The 24,424-nt window shown below is 40.8% G+C and overlaps 1 protein-coding gene across 2 annotated transcripts in view; it reads right to left on the bottom strand.

The window, feature by feature from the left end:
* Positions 1–24,424, bottom strand: part of ANO6 (anoctamin 6) — a 251,097-nt gene that overhangs the window by 71,786 nt on the left and 154,887 nt on the right. For both annotated transcript variants that reach the window (XM_055394407.2, XM_055394406.2), the window contains 5 exons: positions 13,061–13,126; positions 11,995–12,282; positions 11,664–11,777; positions 8,270–8,385; positions 1,462–1,596 (listed from right to left, as the gene is read on the bottom strand). In XM_055394407.2, the coding sequence (XP_055250382.1) occupies positions 1,462–1,596; positions 8,270–8,385; positions 11,664–11,777; positions 11,995–12,282; positions 13,061–13,126 (719 nt within the window). The remainder of the gene's footprint in view (positions 1–1,461; positions 1,597–8,269; positions 8,386–11,663; positions 11,778–11,994; positions 12,283–13,060; positions 13,127–24,424) is intronic.

The following is a 24,424-nucleotide window of genomic DNA, read 5'->3' on the forward strand; positions in this document are numbered from 1 at the left end:
TGACTGCATGGTGACTTTATAAAATAAATTATAATGAGAACTACCACCATGCAAGAATCATAAAAAAATGCTACTTTTTCACTCTGAAACCATACTTTTGAGATACCCTTTTTTGGTTGGAACAATATACAAAACAATGGAGAAGCCAAAGAAAAAATTAGGGAAAAAATATCAACATTCAGGCTTTAGCCCTAAACTCTTTTTCAGTGAAGAGCGGCAAGTACTTCAAGGACCATCTGCAGCTTTCAAGCTGACGGCCATAATGGGCACAAACCCTCAGAATCCTTTGTTAAATAGAATGGATAATTACGCCTATACATCAGAGCTGCCAAGTACACTTCCTGCCTCTGGAGTCAGGCTCATATGCTGCAGGCTAGAAAAATTTGGTCATCAGCTTGTCACTGCTGTCCAGAAATTCTGATCTGGCTGTCACACCTGGATAGAGGCCAGATGAACAAGAGAAAAGGCCTGGTTCAGTGTTGCACCCCTTCTGGAGGTTGAGATCACCAAAAGCAAAGGACCAGTAACACACTTCCGATCAGAGATGGTGAAATTCAGTGTTTTGGCACCCATGTATTTCCCTTCACACAGTGTAGCTGGTATTTTAATTTCAACATCAAGCACAAACTCATTCTTTATTACTTTTTTACCCCTCTAACACTGTGGGTTTTTTTTAAAGGAAAACAAAAAGTATCGTTTACTCGAGTTTTATGATACATATTAATATATATTACAAAGTCATAGACTTCCCTGGTGGTCCAGTGGTTAAGAATCTGGCCGCTAATGCAAGGGACATGGGTTGCATCCATGTCAGGGGAGATTCCACATGCCAAGGGGCAACAAAGCCCATGTGCCACAACTAATGAAGCCTCCATACCCTAGAGTCCGTGTTCCATGACAAGAGAAGCCAAAGCAATGAGAAGCCTGCACACTGCAACTAGAGACTAGCCTCCACTTGCTGCAATTAGAGAAAGCCCACATGCAGCAACGAAGACCCAGTGCAGCCAAAAATAAGTAAATTAAATAAATTTATAAGAAAAAAGAAGTAATTTCTAAAAAACATAAAAACATTGGTTTTACCAGTTTTGCCACTGAAACCCTGATGCAATCAGAGCTGCTCTAAGCTCACATCTGTAGGGCTGAATGAAGCATTCCTCAGGGGGCCAAAAGTTCAAAGATATTCCTCTCTTCAAACCTCCTTTCTTTTTCAAAGTATTGCCTTAAAATACTGGAGTGTTTCCTAAGGTTAACAGTCTTGTCAGAGGCTGGGCTGCATTATCTAAGAAAAATTTTTTTTCCCATTTCACTTAGTTATTATGCTCATGACAAAAGAGATGTATCATCCAAAGCAGTAAGTGTTCTGTAATGAGTCTTCTTTTACTAAAAGAGTCTAAGACCCGGAAAATAATTTTATGTCTAAGCGGCTTTTCAGCACAGTAACAAGGAATAGAGAGAGGTTACCTCCATGTACAGTTATTCTGAGTAAAATATCCATAGAGAAAGCAAGCCACTCCCACGATGGCTGCCAGGAGAAGCATCTGAGTGTAATAGCCCAGCCAGGCAAAATAGATCCCGATCTTCTCGCCATAATATTTCCTGAAGGAAAACAGAAGTTATTTTCAGAGGAGACACATGATCAGTCTGCAGCTTTATCCTCATATTAGTTTCTGATTATAAATAAAGGGGGCTTTAAACTTAAACCTCTGACTCAATGCAAATGTTTTTAAATTCTCACAGCAGGCCCCCAGTTCTACTGTGAAATAAGACATAGTTTACATATTATGGAAGTACTGACCACTGGCTAACCTGCTGCAGCAAAGTAAACTAGAATAACACAAAGAGGGGAAATCGCTGAATATGGAGCAGATAGAGGATATTATCATCACTCTTCATAAAGACTGGCAGATCTGGTACGTTTCCCCAAAGATTACTCTTGACATTTATGAAACGTATGAACATGAACCATTTGTTCAATTACCAGTTTTTGCTTTCTTTTGAGAACTTCCTTAGAGCAAATGTAATGTAAAATCACAAATAATAAGAAAATGCCAATAATAATAATAATAACTATGAGTGGAATGTCTCTCTAACCAAATATTTATAAAACTCCTTTCAAGAATGGAAAGGGCAGGATGGATGTGACTGAGTAATCTACTGTCCCATAGTCTTTGTATGTAGCATTTCTATTTTTCCTCAGTTTTAAAAACTCTTCAATGTTTTTAAATTAATCTGGAGTAAATGGAAGAGAACAGGCAGTCAAAATAAAAAAAGAGGCAGGGCATGAAACAGGGCCAGATTGTTCCTGAAAGGGAGACAAATACAGACAGGCAGAGAAAGGGTTTAGGGGTGAGGACAAAGCAATAAGATGGCTGTTTAGGCATATACCTTTCCTTGACTCGCTTTTCACTTCTGGCTCAGAACAACCTGGCTCTGTAAAGCCTGTAGATTGTTACAACCTGTAGACTGCCTTAGCTCTGAGGCCTCTATGAGACTTCTGGCTCAGTCTGACATTGAGCTGAGCTCGATGGGCTTAGCCCAGGGGGGACTGAGCTCTGAGAACAGCCTGGAGTCTGGAAGACTTCACAGAGGAACATCCCCGAGTTGGACCAGCCCTCACAGGGTACTTCTGAGACCAGCTCCCTGGTCAGAGTCCTGGGCATGGGCTACATCCATAGGGAAAAGGAAGGGCTGAGACCGAGATGGAATCACGAGCTGGGAGGAACACAGTGTGTCCATTCTCATGTGACTGGGGCTTTGTGGTCTGGCTCATGGGTGGCAGGCAAATTACAGCTCAGGAGATGGTGTCTGGGAGAGGAAATCCTGGCAGTGGGTTTGAGACATTTTGGACTCTTGGCTGTTAGGCTTTTTGTAATACAATCCTATCAAACATCTGCCCTGGAAATGCCACCGTTAAAACTGGAAAGAATGCTAGAACTTGCCCACTCCAACTGCCCAGTAGTAAAAACACCCTGCAAGAGGGCTGGTCACTCTACTTGGATATTTACAGTGACAGGGGGTTCAGTACTTCCCAAGGCACCCTTGTTACACTGCTTAAAGAAGAAGCTGAGAAAGAATTTTTGAATCCTAAACAGAAAGCCTGTCTCCCGGTTCTTGGTGAAAGGCTGGGGAAAATGAGGATCCCTTCAAATGTAATATCCTCTGATCATTATCTTTCTCTGCCCCAAACATCCCAATTCTTAACACCAATTTTTTTAAAATTCAGCTTTGATTTAAAAAAAAAATCAAAACTATAACTATATAGTCAATAAAGAGTCAGTTCTAGAACACTAGGTATAAAAAGAAGCAGCCTTCAAGAACCGCTCCCATTTCCTGGTGAGAAGTAACCACTTTCATTTCTTATAGCTGACTCTCGGAATATTTACCTCCACTTCTGTAAATAATACACTTGTAGTGTAGTTCATTGACTTCTCAGTTTTACATATCACGTCCTGATGCTTTACTTTGGAAGATGAGAATTAAGCTCTCTTTTAACCCCCGTCTCATCTACACACCCATACCTCCTTTCCCTACATCCTCTCGACATAGTTACAATATAATTTTGGTTCGAGTAATAGCCTTGCTTTGCATTATTAAGATGCCATAAAGACTGTTCACAGCTGCATCAAGTCGTCTGCTATGCTTACTTTTTCTTTTCTGCGCAATATTTTGTTTTCTCTGGAGTTAATAATTGTCTTGGTGGTTCACTGTTTAGCTTTCTGTGTACTTAGGAAAAATTCAACCCCAGACTTTCCTTGCAGGTGTAACTTTCTCACTGCTTTCTAACACATGAGTCAGTCTATCAATTTCATCTCCTGGAATCAATCTCTTCAGTCTCCTGACACCTGGATTAATGACTTGCTAGTAGTCCTGCCACAGAGCTGTTACCTGGGCTCTCCATACCCCTCTTTTAGATTGGGAACATCCATTTATTGAATCCATGCATTTCTCTTTCTGAGTGGAGTACCTCTGTACTTCCTCCATTACTTTGCACATTTAAATTATGAAAATTTCCTCACACTGAATGAAGAATTTGGCCATATATAGGACAGTGAATTAAAAAAAATCACCTTCCTTGGCAATATGAAACTGTTGCTCTCTTTTCTTGTACCTGGAACTGTTGACATTGAGAAATTCAAAGCTATTCTGAGTCTTGCTCCTTCATATGAAGCCTGATTTTCTCTCTGGAAGCTTGCAGGACCTTCTGTCTGCTCCAGTGTTTGAGAGGTCATGTTTCAGTAACTTGATGGCTCTCTGTCCATTCTCCAAGCTGGGTGCTCCGCATGCTCTGTCCACAGAGAGACTCAGGGTGCTCAGTTCTTCAGGGGTTCAGATACTTGTCTTGAAATACTTCTCTCATTTCCTCCTTACATTGTCTCTGGCCTCAGCATTCCTATTATTTGTTCATTGTGCATCCTGGACTGATTTTTTAATTTTTATCTTTTCCCCTGTGTCTTTATATTTTGACTCCATGTTTGGTATAATTTCTTCAACATCATTTTTTAATACTGCTGTTGGTTTTTTTCCCCATTCTGCTCCTTTTTAATTCCCAAGAGCTACATGTTACTCTCAGAATGATCTTTACTTTTCTTTAAACTAGAACCCTGTTTTTGTATTGTGGATATCATGCATTCTCTTAGCACTCTGAGCAAGTGTTATAGGAAACTTGCTTTTTTTTTTTCTGTGCAAGGTCTGTTTCCTTCAGGTGTTTTTTCCAGTTTGCTAGACTTACTTTTTGGGAAAGAGTTCATTTTCCCTCTGCTAATCCCTGGGAACCAGAGAGGAAAGTTTAACATCCTGAGTGCTCAAGGGGTTACTATTGGGAAGTGTCAACTACAAATTGATATTTGCCATTGGCACATGCCATCTACCTCTACAAGGATTAAATCATGCAGCTGCTGATGTTCAACATTCCCTGAAAGGTGCTCAGGGTAAAGAGCAGAAATTAGGCACTCTGTGCTCTGAGAAAAACTGGCAGAATAGGTCTTCAGGTAGTTAAATCTTTTCAGAAGCTGATTTTATGAGCTCAATTCTTATATCTCCTCATATCTAGAAAAGCACTAAAATTCTTCATGTTCCTCATGGCTAGCGGAAACCTTCTGCAAAAAAAATATGTGCTTGATGGCATGTATTCCCCCTTCATCAAAATCACATATACATTGACCTCTCCCCCTGCCTCTCTGAAGCAGTTTCTCAGAGCTGAGATGCTGTCTCTGGGCTCATTCTGCCCCAAATAAAACTTAATTCACAACACTCATGTCGTACATTTCTTTTTCAAGTTGACAGAAGCAACAAAGGGGACTGGTGGACCAGAAGCAGGGAATAGTTAAATGTATTTTCCTTAGCAAAAGATACTTAAAATCCTGGGGAAATTGTTTTCTTTATAGAACCCCTGCCCTTAAACAAAATCCCATAAAGAATGATTAAAAAGCCATCAAACCAATCACTCTGCCAACAGATGCTATAGGTTTAGTACAAAATGAAAATAATGGAAGAGAACCCTCATGTAAATATCAGCTTCAAATACTGACATGTATATAAACATCCTTTTTCAAAATTTTATTCTACAGGGTATCTGAGTTAATGAGAGAAACTGCCTCTTTATGACTCTAACACAACTAGTAAATAAAGGAAGAAATCATACTCTAGTACTTTGGCCACCTGATGTGAAGAGCTGACTCACTGGAAAAAGACCCTGATGCTGGGAAAGATTGGGGGAAGGAAGAGAAGGGGATGACAGAGGATGAGATGGTTGGAATCATAGACTCAATGGACATGAATCTGAGCAAACTCTGAGAGATAGTGCATAGGGCAGCCTGGCGTGCTGAGGTCCATGGGGTTGGAAAGAGTCGGACACAACTTATGACTGAACAACAAATGACCAAATAAAATAAAATCCCTGAGGAAATGATGAATCTAGACAACATTCATTAATGGCTGCTATCATTTCAGAAAAGATAAGACAACTGGACATTATATACCTACTGACAGAAATATGAAACTCACACAAGTGTTCTTGTGCAAAGTTCAATCTCAATCAGATCAAGCCTTTAGATGAGGATCAAATGACTTCGCTAAAGCAAATACACAGGACAGAGAAACAAGTAACACCACAGGGGAGAATGAAATCAGCCAGATAGAAAACAGAGAAACAATTACGAGGAAAAAAAGAAAGAAACTGGAAAATTATAGATTAGAAGCTATTTGAGAGATGTTACTTGCGACATCTGGACCTTGTCTGGATACTGATTACAACGAAAAAACTGTTAAAAAATGTATTTTTGTGACAGGAAAACATGAATACTGATTATTTTACGACTTTAAACAAAAGGAGTATTCTGGTTGTATTTAAAAGAGATCTTGTCATTCTATTAATGAAATGTTATGCTATTTGGAGTTTTCTTCAAAATGACCCAGTAGGAGGTAGAGAAAAAGATGAAACAACGCTGACTATGAGTTTATAATGTTTGGAGATGGGTGACAGACATAGGCAAACTTGCTGCATTATTTATTCTCTCTACTATTGTATATGTTTAAGATTTCCCTTGTGCTCAGTCATGTCCGACTCTTTGTGGCCCCATGGACTGCAGCTTGCAAGGCGAGAAATTTTCCAGGCAAGAATACTGGAGCGGGTTGCCACTTCCTACTCCTGGGGATCTTCCTGACCCAGGGTTCAAACCCATTATCTCTTTCGTCCACTGCAGTGGTAGGCGTATTCTTTACCACTAGCATCACCTGGGAGGCCCAAAATTTCCCTTAATAAAATGTAAAACAAAATGAAAATTCTTCAGTGTTTTAAAATTATCACTTTTAAGGTTAAGAGGTTTTCCCCAAGTTCAGGTGGACAGGCAATGAGACATCATAGGAAGAACAGGCACACGGTTCCAGGCCCACCTTGACCCTCCTCTGCTCCTCATCCCACATATCAAATCCATAAGCATGTCCTGTCAACCTGACTCCCCAAACACATTCCATTTTTGGCCCCAGGACTTCTCATCTGGTTTGCGCTAATAGCCTCTTACCGGCTTTCCCTGCTTCCTGCCTCCCCCATCACTTAGTCTCCAAAAAATCTTTGCAAAAGGTGAGTGAGATAAAATTACTCAAATGGTTAAAATATTACAGCAGTTTTTCACTGCACTTGTCTACACTCCTTTCCATGTTCCTGATACCCTTCTAACCTTGTGTGTCATCTTTCTCTTTCCCCTTAGCACTGGTTTTCACTATTTCCTCAAGCTTAACAAGTGGTTTTGTGCCTTGAGGCCACTGTAACAGTGGCCTCTCTTCCTGATGTGACTTTTTCCCAGATTCTTAAAATACTGGGCTTTTTATTTTTTTTTTCACTAGACAAATCTCAGCTCACATGCCACTTACTCGAAGATAACTTTCTTGACTTACTTTCCTCCCCACTTCCCAATTCCTCTCCATCTTATCACTGTGTCATTTTCTTCATTTCACTCAGAAATTTTGTTTACTTATTTATGTGCTTAGTTGTTCTTGATCTATTTTTCTCCAACAGCCTTGCCCAAACAATGTAAGTTTCTGGAGAGCAGCCGACTGGTGCTTTGAGAATACGCGTGCCGGACATTATGTTCACCTGCTGTTGGAAATGGTATCCAATAGAAGATACAGGAAAGCAGTGAAAACTGGTATCTCCTATCATGGCTCAGGTTGTAAAGAATCCACCTGCAATGCTGGAGACCCAGGTTCGATCTCTGGATCAGGAAGATCCCCTGGAGAAGGAAATGGCCACCCACTCCAGAAATCTTGCCTGGGAAATCCCGTGGACAGAGGAGCCTGGCAGCCTACAGTTCATGGGGTCACAAGTCAGACACAATTAAGCAACTAAACCACCATCATCATACAATTTAAGCTAAATCTAACTTGGTCCCAGTTCCTGAGAGGTAACCTCATATGCCTTGGAATTTCCCAAGATAAGACTGACTTCGCTATTCACAGTAGACCCTAAATAGTTGGTGCTAATGAGATGATTCAGGATGTGGACTGGCCAGGCCAGAAAGACCAATCACATGACTGGAGCCATGTGATATTGCAGGATCACTGGGAGAAAAAGGGGTTGGAGATCGAGCCGTGTGCACAGTGACTCAATCAATCATGCCCAGTAATGAGGCCCCAGTAAAAATTCTGGGCAACAAAGCTCAGAGCCACAGTGAGCTTCCCTGGTTGGCAATTCTCTTAAGAGGACTGTCACGCTTAGAAACCACAAGGACAACCCTGAGCCCTTCCCACTGGAGTGCTCACTACAACAACTCACCTGATAAGATCCAAGGGCTGCTTTTTGTATATGCTTCTAGGATGAGCCCACTCCCTGTACAGAAGGTACCGCTCATTGGGGCAGCTGAGGTCCTCCGACGGGCTGCTGAAGTTGCACTGGGAAGAAGCAGCAAAGAAACGAGCATCACAATCGGTATGTGTTTGCGTTTGCGTGTTCTGTTGGCTAAATGTGGCCCTAACACTTCACAGTCATTTGTAAATAAGGGGTCTCATTTGCTGGAAGGGGTGGAAATACCATGTTCTTAGGAATTCTCAACCGGGAGTAATACTAATGCCTGGAGGGCCATTTGTGAATGTGGGTGGAAAGGAATGCTTGGATGTTACAATCCCAGGGACCACTGCAGGTACCTGGTGAGAACCCGAAGGATAGTTAATGTACTATAAGAGAACCAGCTCTAAATAATGAAAACCTCGGCTGCTCAAGGGCCCAAACTCTCATGGCAGAGCAAAGTCTGACAGCCCAGCCCCGTTCTTAGACACCCAGAGCAACAAGCTGGTTAGTGATGGGGTCAGTTCTAACACCCAGGCTTTTTTGTCCCTCAATTCAGCAGTTATTCTGTGAAAATACAGAATATAAACAACAAAAAAAGCCTGATGTGATGTTATACATTTAGCTTATTCAAGAAACCAAACTTTCTGCCTCTGCTTAAATGCAATCCCTCTTCTTCCCACCTGACTCACCTTCCTTCCCTCATACTAGAACCAGAATCACCTGCTCCACCACTTGCTAGCTGGATGACCTTGTGGAAGTCAGTCAGCCTCTCCATTCATCAATCTCCTCATCAATAAAATGGGGATAATAATACTACCCACCTCAAAGAGTTGTTAAGATGATCAATTCATCCACAGCAATGTTCAAAGTCCCTGGCATAAAATAACTACTGACAGATGTTATTATCAACCAGAAAATTATTAATAGCTTCCCTGGTGGCTCAGAGGTTAAAGCGTCTGCCTCCAATGCGGGAGACCCGGGTTCGATCCCTGGGTTGGGAAGATCCCCTGGAGAAGGAGATGGTAACCCACTCCAGTATTCATGCCTGGAGAATCCCATGGACAGAGAAGCCTGGTAGGCTACAGTCCACGGGGTCGCAAAGAGTCGGACACAACTGAGCGACTGAACAGAACAGAACAGAAAGCTTTAACAAGAGTCCTGACCTCTACTTGCCTGGCTTCTAAATACCTCAAGAAATCATCCCTTGGCCTGGACGTGGGACCAGAGCAATTACAGGAAGATTTAGTGGAAAACAATGGAGCATGGGCAGATGTCCACTGAATACTACAGAACCTTGACATCCCATACTAATAATCATGACAGCTATTTGCAAGTGTACCCAAGTTCATATCATGCTCACTGCTAATCTTGCTGGTGCACAAATATAAAACACATGGACTGTCAGGTTGGACTGCTCTGTTGGGTCTTTTAGTCAGGAAACTAAGCATCTGCTTCCCCATCCAGCTCCCAGTTCTCTGTGCATGTGTATCAAGGAGCATGCATACTGTCCTAGTTCTTACACAGTACATTTCAATATTGTCTTCATCCACAAACACATGTACTTCACAGTAGCAATTATCAATCAGTCCTTGCTTTCTTTGGCCTTTCAGTTCAGTTCAATCACTCAGTCATGTCCGACTCTTTGTGACCCCATGGACTGCAGCACGCCAGGCCTCCTTGTCCATCACCAACTCCCAAGGTTTACTCAAACTCCTGTCCATTCAGTCGGTGATGCCATCCAACCATCTCATCCTCTGTTATCCCCTTCTCCTCCTGCCTTCAATCTTTCCTAGCATTAGGGTCTTTACAAATGAGTCAGTTCTTCGCATGAGATGGCCAAAGTATTGGAGTTTCAGCTTCAGCATCCGTCCTTCCAATGAATAGTCAAGACTGTTATCCTTTAGGATGGACTGGCTGGATCTCCTTGATGTCCAAGAGACCCTCAAGAGTTTTCTCCAGCACCACAGTTCAAAATCATCAATTCTTCGGCACTCAGCTTTCTTTACAGTTCAACTTTCACATCCATACATGACTACTGGAAAAACCATAGCTTTGACTGGACGGACCTTTGCTGACAAAGTAATGTCTCTGCTTTTTAATATGCTGTCTAGGTTGGTCATAGCTTTCCTTCCAAGGAGCAAGTGTCTTTTAATTTCATGGCTGCAGGCACCATCTTCAGTGATTTTGGAGCCCAGAAAAGTAAAGTCATCCACTGTTTCCCCATCTATTTGCCATGAAGTGATGGGACTGGATGCCATGATCTTAGTTTTCTGAATGCTGAGCTTTTAGCCAAGCTCTGCTCTTTCACGTTCATCAAGAACCTCTTTAGTTCTTCTTCACCTTCTGCCATAAGGGTGGTGTCATCTGCATATGTGAGGTTATTGATATTTCTCCCGGCAATCTTGATTCCAGCTTGTGCTTCATCCAGTCCAGCATTACTCATGAGGTACTCTTTGGCCTTAGAGATCCAGATAAACTGATATTGAATATAACAAAGTAGCAGAGCAATATAAAACAGGATTTTATTTATTTTAATGACAGAATTTAAACAGCTTAGGTAAAACATCCTTGCATTTATAGAATCATTAAGCTTCTACAGCAGTCACATTTTAAAATTTTCATTTCATGAGTGATCTTATCAGCTAGAGGAGTGCTCTTGAATTTGAGGAGTTGCTGTCATCTCAGTATGCAGTCCTTAAAAAATGTCAACACTCTGCTGTACTGCCATCCTGACAAGAACCCTGACAGATGCCTTTTTAGAAGCCCTGTGATATTCCAGGACACAGTTTGAAAATGGTTATTTCAGAGGAGAAAATGCCTGCCTGTATTACAGAAAATGATAAATGAAATGATCTAACATATATTTTTCTTACAAAGAACCAATACTTTTCTGGTTGATAATAATATCTGTCAGTAATTATGAAAACAGCTGACAGATATATAGTACTTATTATATGCCAAGAACTGTTCTAACATCCATGTGGATGAACTGATCCTCATAACAACTCTACAAGATAGGTACTATTATTATTCCCATTTTACTGACAAGGAAATTGATGAGTGGAGAGGTTAAGTGACTTTCACAAGATCCTCCAGCTAGAAAGGTGTTTGAGTCTGAGTCTCAATGCTCTTAATTGGTCCACACATTAACTCTGGGAAATGCTGTCTATTCATTCCTTCACTCATTTTAACTAAGGGGTTTTCCCTGTGCCTGGGATTCAGCAGTAAACAATACAACACGATTCCTGCCCTAAATGAGCTTACAATCTTGCAATATGTCCTCTTCATTTTACCAAGGAAGAAATAAGTTCAAGAAGATTAGCCTTTCCTAACACAAGAATACATTTTAGATATTTTATTTCATTTTTGCCATTTGACTTACATCATGGAGAGGGAAAGCTGCCTTGTAGATTCCAGAGCTTACGAGTTTGTTAATCCCAAACTTTTTAACATTGTCCCTTACTTGGTACATTATCCGAGAAAGAATGAAGTAAACCTAAAAAAGATTCGAAAATAGAGTGTATAGTTTACACAGTGTAACTAGCCAATCACTGCTTACTATCCTAACAGAAATCTGTAGGTGTATTACTTTTCTTTCTTTTTTTTTGGCAGTTTTTAAAACCCAAACCAAACCAACCAAATTAAACCACTAATTATTCAACAGTAGGCTCTAAATCACCCCAAGACAGCAGCTAAATTGGGTTTAGACTTACAATGCGGCTTCTGGTGGCTGGATTGAAGAATGTGTCTCTATCTTGAATGTAAAAGTCATTCATGCGGTTCTTCTCAAATGGGGCAGTGAAAAACTCTTGCTCTGGCTTGATGATACTTTCATCCACTTGGAGGACTTTGGTAAACCAATTGAAATTATCAAACGCTGAGGACCGGGTTTTCAGATCATTGGGTTTCAGAGGCAATTTGATGTGCATTATCTCTGCATAGGTACATAGCACCTCCCATGGGGCATGTACTTTTACAAATACGAGCTTGTCATCCACAAGCTATATTGAAAGAATAAGCATACAAACCAGGAAACCAAATCAACTATTGATATTTTCACTAATTTAAAACAGACTATTCTTACGTTGCATAGTTCTTTCATAAAATCACCAATATTTTAGATGAAGTAAAGCAAATGTGTTCATTATTAGTCCAAATTAGTAACTAAACATAAAAACACTGTATTGTAGTGTTATTGTAATGACAGGTTTTAAAATTTCTTAAACCGAGAAGAAGGCTGTTTAATTTATTATGGATCTGTTCAATGTCATTATGTGATCATTAAAAAGGATTTAAAAGAACTATATTTATTATAGAAATGCATTTACTGTATGATAGAGAAAAGCAAACTTTAGAACTGTGAAATGATAATTTCCTTTTAAGGGAAAAATGTATATATTTGAGCAAAAGAAAATATTTAGAAGGACAAGATTATTTACGGATAAAGTACAGATGATTTTCAATTCCACTATTCTTACATTTTCTAATTTTTGGGGGGTAAACTATCATTTGTATTATATAAAAAATTTTAAAAAGGTTCTTGAATAAATATATTCATACATAGATTTATTACATTCTTTGGCTATTAATAAAGATCCACGGTTTTTATCAGCAACAAACATATATTCTATAATGCAGATTTTGACTGACTCCGCTCCCAGCCTGCAGTTAAGGCGTGGCTGGGGTTACATGTTTCAAATGCCTTTCCAGCACTCCGAGTGACACGCTAGTTCCCAGGAGCAACAGTCAGCTGACAGCTGGAAAGGGTCTGACACTTACGGATCTGGTTGCTTCTAGTTGCAGTCCATCACAGATGAGGTTAGATTCATATGCTTGTCTTTTTCTCTGCCAAAAGAAATTGTAAATGTGTTAGGCCTTCAGTTTTACCAAGGGAGTGGAAAAAAGCTATGTGTTTTTTAATTAAAAAAAAAAAAAAATCAAACCAATGTGAACTGAATGAAGAGACACATTTGCTCAAAACAGCACAGAAGCAACAGAGGTGCTCTGTCTGTTGGTGAGAGGCAATTCTGTGGAGAATAACTGGATTCTCTTGGGACTCTGGAGGACCCTTGGTTGTCCTGTAGGTTTCTGGCCATTTGAGGTACATAAAAGTCTCCAGCTTTGGCACAGTTTCAAAGACTTTTTTTGGCTTATGAGAGATTGTGTACATAAGTGGAGTTTTTGGGGTCCCACTCACTCATGGAATATACCAGAGTTACAGTCCAGATCTGACATTCTAGATTATTAAAATTTTGTTTCTACATCAGACATTGAAATAGCTTGGTTTTGGATGTATATATTTCATCTTTGCATGCCCTGACCAATTTTAATAACACACAATTTTGGTAAAATGCAAGAACTTTTTCTCTTTGGAAGACTGAAATGTTCAGTTCAGTTCAGTCGCTCAGTCGTGTCCGACTCTTCGCGACCCCATGAATCACAGCACGCCAGGCCTCCCTGTCCATCACCAACTCCCGGAGTTCACTCAAACTCATGTCCACAGAGTCGGTGATGCCATCCAGCCATCTCATTCTCTGTTGTCCCCTTCTCCTCCCGCCCCCAACCTTTCCCAGCATTGGAGTCTTTTCCAGTGAGTCAACTCGTTGCATGAGATGGCCAAAGTATTGCAGTTTCAGCTTTAGCATCAGTCCTTCCAATGAACACCCAGGATTGATCTCCTTTAGAATGGACTGGTTGGATCTCCTTGCAGTACAAGGGACTCTCAAGTTAGTGAAGCTATAAAACAAACACCTAGATCTACAAAATGAATTAACTGATAATATATCCGACCATGTTACAGAGCCATTTATATGCACCACATGGTGAAACATATCTCAACTAAGATGTTAAAAACAGAGGAAGTAAGGGAAGAATATATTTCTGAAAAACAAAAACAAAGCCACATTAAAAAAAACCCACATAAAATATAAACTAGAATTTCCATCTTTAGTAATCACAGGAGGTGAATTGGACCAATTCTCTCACTGAAGACAACTAAAAACGCTGCATTAAAATCAGTTTTTAACTTCAGCAGTTAACAGGATAGAGAGGAATTACTGGGCCAATGTTCTGTGTCTAGTGGGTTGGGCAGTCAGGCCACTGTGCCCACGGGTCATGCTTTGCCCACTTGGACAGGCAGAGATGGAGCTCAACTGCTGTGCCATACACAGTGCCTAGAACATAGAAAGCACCTAATAAATGTAAAGTGGATGCCGCATGTAAAAAGGTCCAAGGTGAAAAAATACACCTGGCATTTGACTTAACGTGAGTGCCAGTGGAATCCCTAATATATTTTGTGGAAGTATGAGAAGTAGAATATTGTTTTATTTTCATATATTTAATAAAGTTATATACTATTAACACTTACTGTGCCAGACACTGTTCTAAGAGCTTTACAAGTATAACACATTTGTTACACCCTTAGCACAAAATAATCACTTAGAGAAAAACAGCAAGTGCTATAAACAAAGAAGCCAAACTTACCTAGGAAAGTCCAGTGAGATGAGAGCTCGGGGGTGAGATGGGGTGCGGAGGTACAGCTTTCCCACTGTTCCCAGCAGGCAGCTGCCCCCTCTGCCGCCCTCCCAGCCCCGCCCTCTGCAATGCACTCTGCTGTGATTTTCAGTCTCCTCCACCCTTCATTCACCATCTGCCCACCACAACTGGGAAGCTGGTTCGGACCCACTCTGCTCGATACCCAAGCAGTATTTCTTCACCTTAGACTCAAACCCTCATACTTCAGTTCCTGCATGGCAGCCCAAGCATTGTTCCAGATGGAATCTTTCTTTACTATTGTGTAAAACCATTTCTGATTTTTCCAGCCACACCTGACAGAGTACTCAGCAGGAGTACATGCTCAATACGTGTTTGTTGAAAGAATAGACTCAACAAACATTAATTTTTTCTACAAACATTTCCTGAGAGCACTCTTCAAAGTGATGAAGATTCGAAGAGGAATTTGAAATGGTCTGCTGCAGAGGATCTGCAAACTCAGCGTCCAGGGATCTAGGACTGTCCAATACAAAAGGACCAGAACATTCATTCATGGGTCTAAGGCACTGTAATGGACACCCGTCATTCTATATGGACACTTAGCATTTCCACTCCTGCCAGAGCCCACGTACCCTACAGCAAATAAAAACAGACACACCTATTCCTTGTCTCCCGTGAGTTCAGTTACTGGCAAGTGAGTAGCTATTAAGCAGACCATTTAAGACTCTAATCAGAAGCTGGAGATGCAAAAAAGTCAGACCAAGCAGAACTCCTCCTGGGGTGGCTAGGAGAGTGGGTGCCAGTGAAAGCAGTGGCAGAGGTCTCAGCAGGAGCTTTCGGGGAGCACTGCTGGTCAGAAGTGACCAGAAGCAGTTCTGGACCCTGGGGAGCAACCTCACGTTGTCCCAGATCAGCTGTGAAATGGAATTTGGAGCACTGCCTCTGGCTGCCTCGTCTCCAGGTTTTGTTTGTCCGAGTCTTCCAATGAATCTGTGAGCACCCTAATATTCTTTACTAATAGACTTCTTGTTTCTTTGTCTGCTTAAATTAGAGCTAATTTCTGTTACTTGCCAGCAAGAATCCTAATAGAGTAATAAGGATGAACTAGGGAAAACCCTATAGGGAAAACCCTCGGAGAAGGCAATGGCAAGCCAGCCAGTCCAGTACTCTTGCTTAGAAAGTCCCATGGATGGAGGAGCCTGGTAGGCTGCAGTCCGTGGGGTTGCTAAGGGTCGGACACGACTGAGCAACTTCACTTTCACTTTTCACTTTCACACATTGGAGAAGGAAATGGCAACCCACTCCAGTGTTCTTGCCTGGAGAATCCCAGGGATGGGGGAGCCTGGTGGGCTTCCGTCTATGGGGTCACACAGAGTCGGACATGACTGAAGTGCCTTAGCAGTAGCAGGGAAAACCCATTTGCCTAAAACCGAAATCACTGTGCAATAAAGGGAGGGGTGTTCTGTGCAGACCAGACACTCTGACTTCCTCTCTCTCTGGGGAGATGCCTCAACCTGAAGTTGTACATATGGCGACCCAGCTTGTCCCACTAGAGGTCATAAGCAGAATTCAACTGTCTTGTCTCCTCAAGGAATCAGGCAGAAGTAACTTCAGTTAGGACGTGAAAGCTCAGACTCAAGGCTTTTAGCTCTCATGAACAAATGTCCTTCTAGTTAGATGACTAGGTTGTTGTTCAGTCCCTCAGCGGTATCCGACTCTTTGCAACCCCATGGGCTGCAGCACTCCAGGCTTCCCTGTTCTTCACAATCTCCCAGAGATTGCTCTGACCCATGTCCATTGAGTCAATGATGCCATCCAGCCATCTCATCCTCTGTCGCCCCCTTCTCCTCCTGCCCTCAATCTTTCCCAGCATCAGGGTTTTTTCCAGTGAGTCAGCTCTTCCCATCAGGTGGCTAAAGTATTGGAGCTTCAGCATCAGTCCTTCCAATGAATGTTCAGGACTGATTTCCTTCAGGATTGACTAGTTTGATTTCCTTGCAGTCCAAGGGGTTCTCAAGAGTCTTCTCCAGCAACACAGTTTCTAGAAGGATAGGAGAATCAGTTAAAAGAGCAGCTTCTCCCGTGGCTTAATGGATGTGTGAACAATGAAGTGGTGGTAATAAGAAACCACATAACTGTGTTAACTGGTCTCATAAAATTCCACGGTTCCCATCAAAGGCATACCGTGATGCACAACTGTCTCCTTCCTGGCGCCCCTCCTCCACTGGGGAGTGGCTCCAAACTTTGAAGGTGCTCCTTGCATTTGACACTTCACTCGCAGACTCTTCAAGTGCAGCGGTCTCCTTTCTCAGACAAATGCAGAAACACACAAAAGGTCCTGTGCAAGCCGCCTCTCTTAGGAGGATACCACCTTTCTCCTGGGTATCAGGAGATTATGCCTTTTTCCTGTTCATCCTGAGTTTGCTTCGGCAATGCCCTCTCTTCTTTTCAGTCCTTTATCTTCATTGCCCTTATTCAGCAAACACATTAGATGTTTCCTTTGTTAAAAGGAATATGAAATATGAAAAAATATGAAATCCTGCCTCAGGCCTGGCTGCTCTTTGGTTACCACTCCTGTCCCTAGGGATGTCTGTCTTTTGATACCCTGAGCACTCAGAATGGTCCTAACGTGGAAGAAACAAGCAACAGATGTCTGATGAAAGAAGGAATAAGTGGACGGTGCGTGGATGGCTACCGGTTTTGTGGGAATTGACTGAGGAAAGCAGTGTAGCAACCAGGCGCCTCTTTCCTGAGCTCCCCTTCCCCCACAGTGCTCCACGAACTTCTACTTATGGGCATTACAGGACACGATGGAGAAAGAGAGATACAGTTTAACTCTGGAACGTGCTAGCAGCAAATAGCTCCAGGGTACCCATTGCAGGAAGACATCTCTTGATCCCCTGGGAGTCTGAATTACCAGACGACAAAAGGGGGCCAGTTCAGAGAACCTGCAAAGAACCAGCCCCACGAGAGGGCAGTTCCATCATCACACATACCAAACACAAACTACTCCTGCCTTGGCTGGATCTGCTGCATCAGCCATGACCGTGACAAGTGGCATGGTGCAAACTAGACATGGTTAGATTCCGAGTCAAAATTTAAATCCTGGTCCTGCCATTTGCTAGCTCTGTGATGTTGGGCAAATAAACTCTGCTAGTATCAGTGGCTTCATCTCAAAGGTGGTGTAAGAAATAGCTTCATAAATATAAAGTCCTCAGCATAAGGCCTGACACATAATAAGCCTATAATAAGACATGTTAACCATTGTTATCTCCTTTCTCTGTCTTCAAATATGCTCAGCCTCCTTTATTCCTTAAAAAAAAAAAAAAATCCTCTCTACCTTGTAAGCCTCAGAGGCTCACCTCTTTTATTTAATGTCAAACATCATAACAAAAATAAGCAACTCTAATCACATAGCTTCCACAATGTGTACCCAGTGACATCTTAATTCCTCCAACGGGACACCAATGACATTATTTCACCAGAACTCCAGGAACTGTATCTTAAATCTGAGTAATTTAGCTCACTCTCCTCTTGACTCTTTATACACTATATTGTCCTGGTCCTCAGACTACCTTCTTTGATATATAATGGATGTATATATCCTTCTGGACTTCCCTGGTGGCTCAGATGGTAAAAGCATCTGCCAACAATACGGGAGACCCAGGTTCGATCCCTGGGTCAGGAAGATCCCCCTGGAGAAGGAAATGGCAACCCACTCCAGTACTCTTGCCTGGAAAATCTCATGAATGGACAGAGGAGCCTGCTTGGCTACAGTCCATGGGGTTACAAAGAGTTGAACATGACTAAGTGACTTCAATTTCATATATCCTTTTCATTCTCTGAAGAAAGAATTAATATTGTTAAAACGGTCATACTACTTAAAGTAACCTACAGATTGAATGCACTCTCTATCAAAATACTCATGACATTTTTCACAGAACAAATAATTCTGAAATTTATATGGAAGTACAAATGACCCAGAGTTGCCAAAGCAATCCTGGGAAAAAAGAACAAGACTGGAGGTATAACCGTTCTAGACTTCAAACTATACTACAAAACTACACTAATCAAAAAAAAAAAAAACAAACAGACAAACCAAGGTATTGGCTCAGAAACAGACACACAGATCAATGGAACAGAACAGACATCCCAGAAATAAACCCACTCATTTATGGTCAATCAATCTATGATAAAGGAGGCTGAAATATACAATGGAGAAAAGAGTGTCTTCAATAAGTGGTGCTGGAAAAGCTGGACAGCTACATGCAAAACAATGAAATTAGAACACCCTTCATATCATATACAAAAATAAAAACTTAAAATGGTTTAAAGACTAATTTAAAGATCTGAATATAAGATATGACATCATAAAACTCCTAGAAGAAAATACAAGCAAAACATTCTCAGACAGAAATTATAGCAATATTTTCTTAGCTAAGTCTCCCAAGGAAAAAGAAATAAAAGCAAAAATCAACAAATAAGACCTAATCAAACTTAAACATTTCTGAACAGCAAAGGACACCATCAATGAAAAGAAAAGACAATGAAAAGGAAATGGGAAGAGAGATTTGCAAATGATGAGGTCAAAAAGGGGCTAATAACCAAAACATGTAAACAGCTCACATAACTCAATATATTTAAAAAAAAAATGCTGATTTAAAAATGGGCAGACATTTTTGCAAAAAAGACATACAGATGACAAACAGGCACATGAAAAGATGCTCAACACCATTAATTATTAGACAAATGCAAATCAAAACCATAATGAGAAGGTTTCCCTGGTGGTTCAGTGGCTAAGGCTCCACGTTCCCAGTGGAGGGGGCTCAGGTTCAATCCCTGGTCGGGGAACTAGATTCCACATGTCACAACTAAGAGTTTGCATGCCACCGCTAAAGATCCTGCATGCCACAACAAAGACTGAAGATCCCACATGCCATAACTAAGAGCTGGCACAGCCAAATAAATAAATAAAAATATTTTAAAAACCACAATGATACATTGCCTCACACCTGTAAGAGTGGCTAATATTAAAAAGTCAACAAAGAACAAATGCTGTCAAGAATGTGGAGAAAAGGAAATTCCTATACACTGCTGATTGGAATGTGAACTGGTGCAGACACTAGTGAAGCCAGTATGGAGTTTCCTCAAAAAAGTAAAATAAAATACAATTAGCATGTTATCCACAATTCCATTCCTGGGAATATACTGAAAAAAACAAAAACTCTAATTTGAAAAGATACATGCATCCCAATGTTCATAGCAGTACTATTTACAAGAGCCAAGATGTGGACACAATCCAATGACTGTCTTAAGAAGATGTGATACACACTTGTGAGCTCAGGCACACACACACACACGCACACACACAGTGGAATGCTACTCAGGTGTAATGAGTATATTACACCTGATATATTTCCATTTGAAACAACAAGGATAGACCCAGAGATTATTAGGCATAGTGAAATAAGTCACACAGAGAAAGACAAATGCCGTATGATACCATTTATATGAGGAATCTAAACTATAATATAAGTGAATACATATACAAAACAAACTGTTTATTCACAAACTGTTGAATGTTTTAATTGCTTCTAATTTTTCACAATTATGAAAATTCTTGTAGAATAAGTTTTGTGTATCCTCCTCAGAATAAAATCCTAGATGCAGAATTGTTGAAAAGTGCATGCAACTTTAACTTCTTTAATAGATAGTGCTGTACTGCCATTGAGAAAAAGTTATACTATAGCGTATCCAATTTTAGTTCTTATTTGGTTCTTTACAAAGACCTTCTAAGATATTTACCTGCTGTCTCTCGATAATTGGCAGACCTTGGAGTTGGTTTATAATGCCCTCTGTTTTATTACTAACTATAAATACTTAAATAGTTGAGCCAAGGAAAGGGCATTTTTATTTGCTTAAACATGTTAATATATCACCTTGGTGTTACTTTAATAAGACAGTTCCTGTTATTTCCCTTTGGCATGGCAGTTCACAAAGAACTAGTAGAATATTTTAAAAACTGATCAAACCAGTTTTCTTGGTTTGTCAGGTAGCTAAAGTAAATTAGCATATGTGCCATATTTGTCAAACAAGAATATTTCAGGAAAAGACTGCTTACTTAAGAAAAGATTGCTTAAATCTGTTTAATATGAGATCATCAGCTTACTGCTGTGTAGAATTTACACTTGGATAAGTAACAGTGTTCCTGACATTTAAAAAAAAATTAGGGTAGAGCTGTCTTCCATGTTAAAAATGAAAGAAAATTAATATTGCATATTGAATGACATACTCATTGCTCAATAAATATTTGCTGAATAAATGAGTATCTGAGGCCACACAATTTTTAACTAAAAATTATCTATGTACTTTTTGGAAACCTTACAGGTAAGAACCTAAACCTACGTTTATAGTCTATGATGTATATTTGGCAGCACAAAATGACTAAACCAGACTCACTGGCTCTGAAAAAAGCCCAGTCATATACTAGATTATGTTGTAAGTTCCTCTGTCTCTAGGAGAGTAAGTTCACTGGCACTGTAACCTGGATATCTCTCTTTCTTTTCAACCTACTTCTAGCAAAGCCAAAGAGACTATAATCACTGAGGATCAACGGACACCACAAAAAGAGGCACATGATTCTACTACTGTCAGTGGAGAATGGTACTTGGGGTTCAGAGCAGAGACGGACAAGAGCACTCATCCCACCCCAGAAACTGAAATTTTATTCATATCTCTTATGGGAGGTTAATAAAGCTGTCAGAGAAACAAAGAATAAAGCAATCAAAATCACAAAGGACAGACTGGTATAATTAAGGCAGCTTTCTGTCCCTTAAGCACCTGAGACTGCACATCTCATTTGGCTTAATAAAGTCATTGTTAGGAAGGACCTGCTTGTGAATTATACAGTAATAATACTGATTTTAAACACCAATTTCAACCATTTCCTTTATGTTGCTCTGCTTTTATGCATAAAATGCAGGGGTTGCAATGTCTAAGAAGATTACTAAATACACTCTGATGATAATATATCAGCATAAATCAGTTGAAATAAATGAAATAGATTTATTTCAAATATTCTTTCAGCTTTGTTAGGCAAAATACTGACGCTGCTGTCACTGTACTTTTCAACTTGCCAATCTTTGCTATGCCTATGAAGTTGTGTAAGAAATAAACCAAAGGAGAAGACTCTACACATGGACATCACCAGATGGTCAACACCGAAATCAGATTGATTATATTCTTTGCAACCAAAGATGGAGAAGCTGTATACAGTTAGCGAAAACAAGACCAGGAGCTGACTGTGGCTCAGATCATGAACTCCTTATTGCGAAGTTCAGACTTAAATTGAAGAAAGTAGGGAAAACCACTAGACCATTCAGATATGACCTCAATCAAATCCCTTATGATTATGCAGTGGAAGTGAGAAATAGATTTAAGGGACTAGATCTGATTGATAGAGTGCCTGATGAACTCTGGACGGAGGTTCGTGACATTGTACAGGAGACAGGGACCAAGACCATCCCCATGGAAAAGAAATGCAAAAGAGCGAAATGGCTGTCTGAGGAGGCCTTACAAATAGCTGTAAAAAGAAGAGAGGCGAAAAGCAAAGGAGAAAAGGAAAGATATAAGCATCTGAATGCAGAGTTCCAAAGAATAGCAAGGAGAGATAAGAAAGCCTTCCTCAGTGATCAATGCAAAGAAATAGAGGAAAACAACAGAATAGGAAAAACAAGAGACCTCTTCAAGAAAATTAGAGATTCCAAGGGAACTTTTCATGCAAAGATGGGCTCGATAAAGGACAGAAATGGTATGGACCTAACAGAAGCAGAAGATATTAAGAAGAGGTGGCAGGAATACACAGAAGAACTGTACAAAAAAGATCTTCACGACCAAGATAGTCACGATAATGTGATCACTGACCTAGAGCCAGACATCTTGGAAGGTGAAGTCAAGTGGGCCTTAGAAAGCATCACTACGAACAAAGCTAGTGGTGGTGATGGAATTCCAGTTGAGCTATTTCAAGTCTTGAAAGGTGATGCTGTGAAAGTGCTGCACTCAATATGCCAGCAGATTTGGAAAACTCAGCAGTGGCCACAGGACTGGAAAAGGTCAGTCTTCATTCCAATCCCAAAGAAAGGCAATGCCAAAGAATGCTCAAACTACCGCACAATTGCACTCATCTCACACGCTAGTAAAGTCATGCTCAAAATTCTCCAAGCCAGGCTTCAGCAGTATGTAAACCGTGAACTCCCAGATGTTCAAGCAGGTTTTAGAAAAGGCAGAGGCACCAGAGATCAAATTGCCAACATCCGCTGGATCATGGAGAAAGCAAGAGAGTTTCAGAAAAACATCTATTTCTGCTTCATTGACTATGCCAAAGCCTTTGACTGTGTGGATCACAATAAACTGTGGAACATTCTGAAAGAGATGGGAATCCCAGACCACCTGACCTGCCTCTTGAGAAACCTGTATGCAGGTCAGGAAGCAACAGTTAGAACCGGTCATGGAACAACAGACTGGTTCCAAATAGGAAAAGGAGTGCGTCAAGGTTGTATATTGTCACCTTGCTTATTTAACTTATATGCAGAGTACATCATGAGGAACGCTGGGCTGGAAGAAGCACAAGCTGGAATCAAGATTGCTGGGAGAAACATCAATAACCTCAGATATGCAGATGACACTACCCTTATGGCAGAAAGTGAAGAGGAACTCAAAAGCCTCTTGATGAAAGTGAAAGAGGAGAGTGAAAAGGTTGGCTTGAAGCTCAACATTCAGAAAACAAAGATCATGGCATCTGGTCCCATCAATTCATGGGAAATAGATGGAAAAACAGTGGAAACAGTGTCAGACTTTGTTTTTTTGGGCTCCAAAATCACTGCAGATGCTGATTGCAGCCATGAAATTAAAAGACGCTTGCTCCTTGGAAGGAAAGTTATGACCAACCTTGATAGTATATTAAAAAGCAGAGACATTACTTTGCCGACCAAGGTCCGTCTAGTCAAGGCAATGGTTTTTCCCGTGGTCATGTATGGATGTGAGAGTTGGACTGTGAAGAAAGCTGATCGCCGAAGAATCGATGCTTTTGAACTGTGGTGTTGGAGAAGACTCTTGAGAGTCCCTTATACTGCAAGGAGATCCAACCAGTCCATTCTAAAGGAGATCAATCCTGGATGTTCATTGGAGGGACTGATGCTAAAGCTGAAACTCCAATACTTTGGCCACCTCATGAGACGAGTTGACTCACTGGAAAAGACTCTGATGCTGGGAAAGGTTGGGGGCGGGAGGAGAAGGGGACGACGGAGAATGAGATGGCTGGATGGCATCACCGACTCTGTGGACATGAGTTTGAGTGTACTCCGGGAGTTGGTGATGGACAGGGAGGCCTGGCGTGCTGTGATTCATGGGGTTGCGGAGAGTCGGACACGACTGAGCGACTGAACTGAACTGAACTGAACTTAATTTGTGCAAAAATATTTCTTTCTAATTACTCAAAGTGCTTCTTACTTGGTAAGGTCTGGTAAGCAGGAATAAATTATTTAATTGGGGCTTAAATTCATGTGTTGTTGATAAAACATTGAATGTTAGTGGACTGATTTAGTAGGTGACCTATGTTCATGAGGAGATAGAAAACAGATAAGCATCCTAAAT

Source organism: Moschus berezovskii, chromosome 6 (genome assembly GCF_049115385.1).
Source record: "Moschus berezovskii isolate FMDL1 chromosome 6, NW_MosBer_1.0, whole genome shotgun sequence".
Lineage (NCBI taxonomy): Eukaryota > Metazoa > Chordata > Mammalia > Artiodactyla > Moschidae > Moschus > Moschus berezovskii.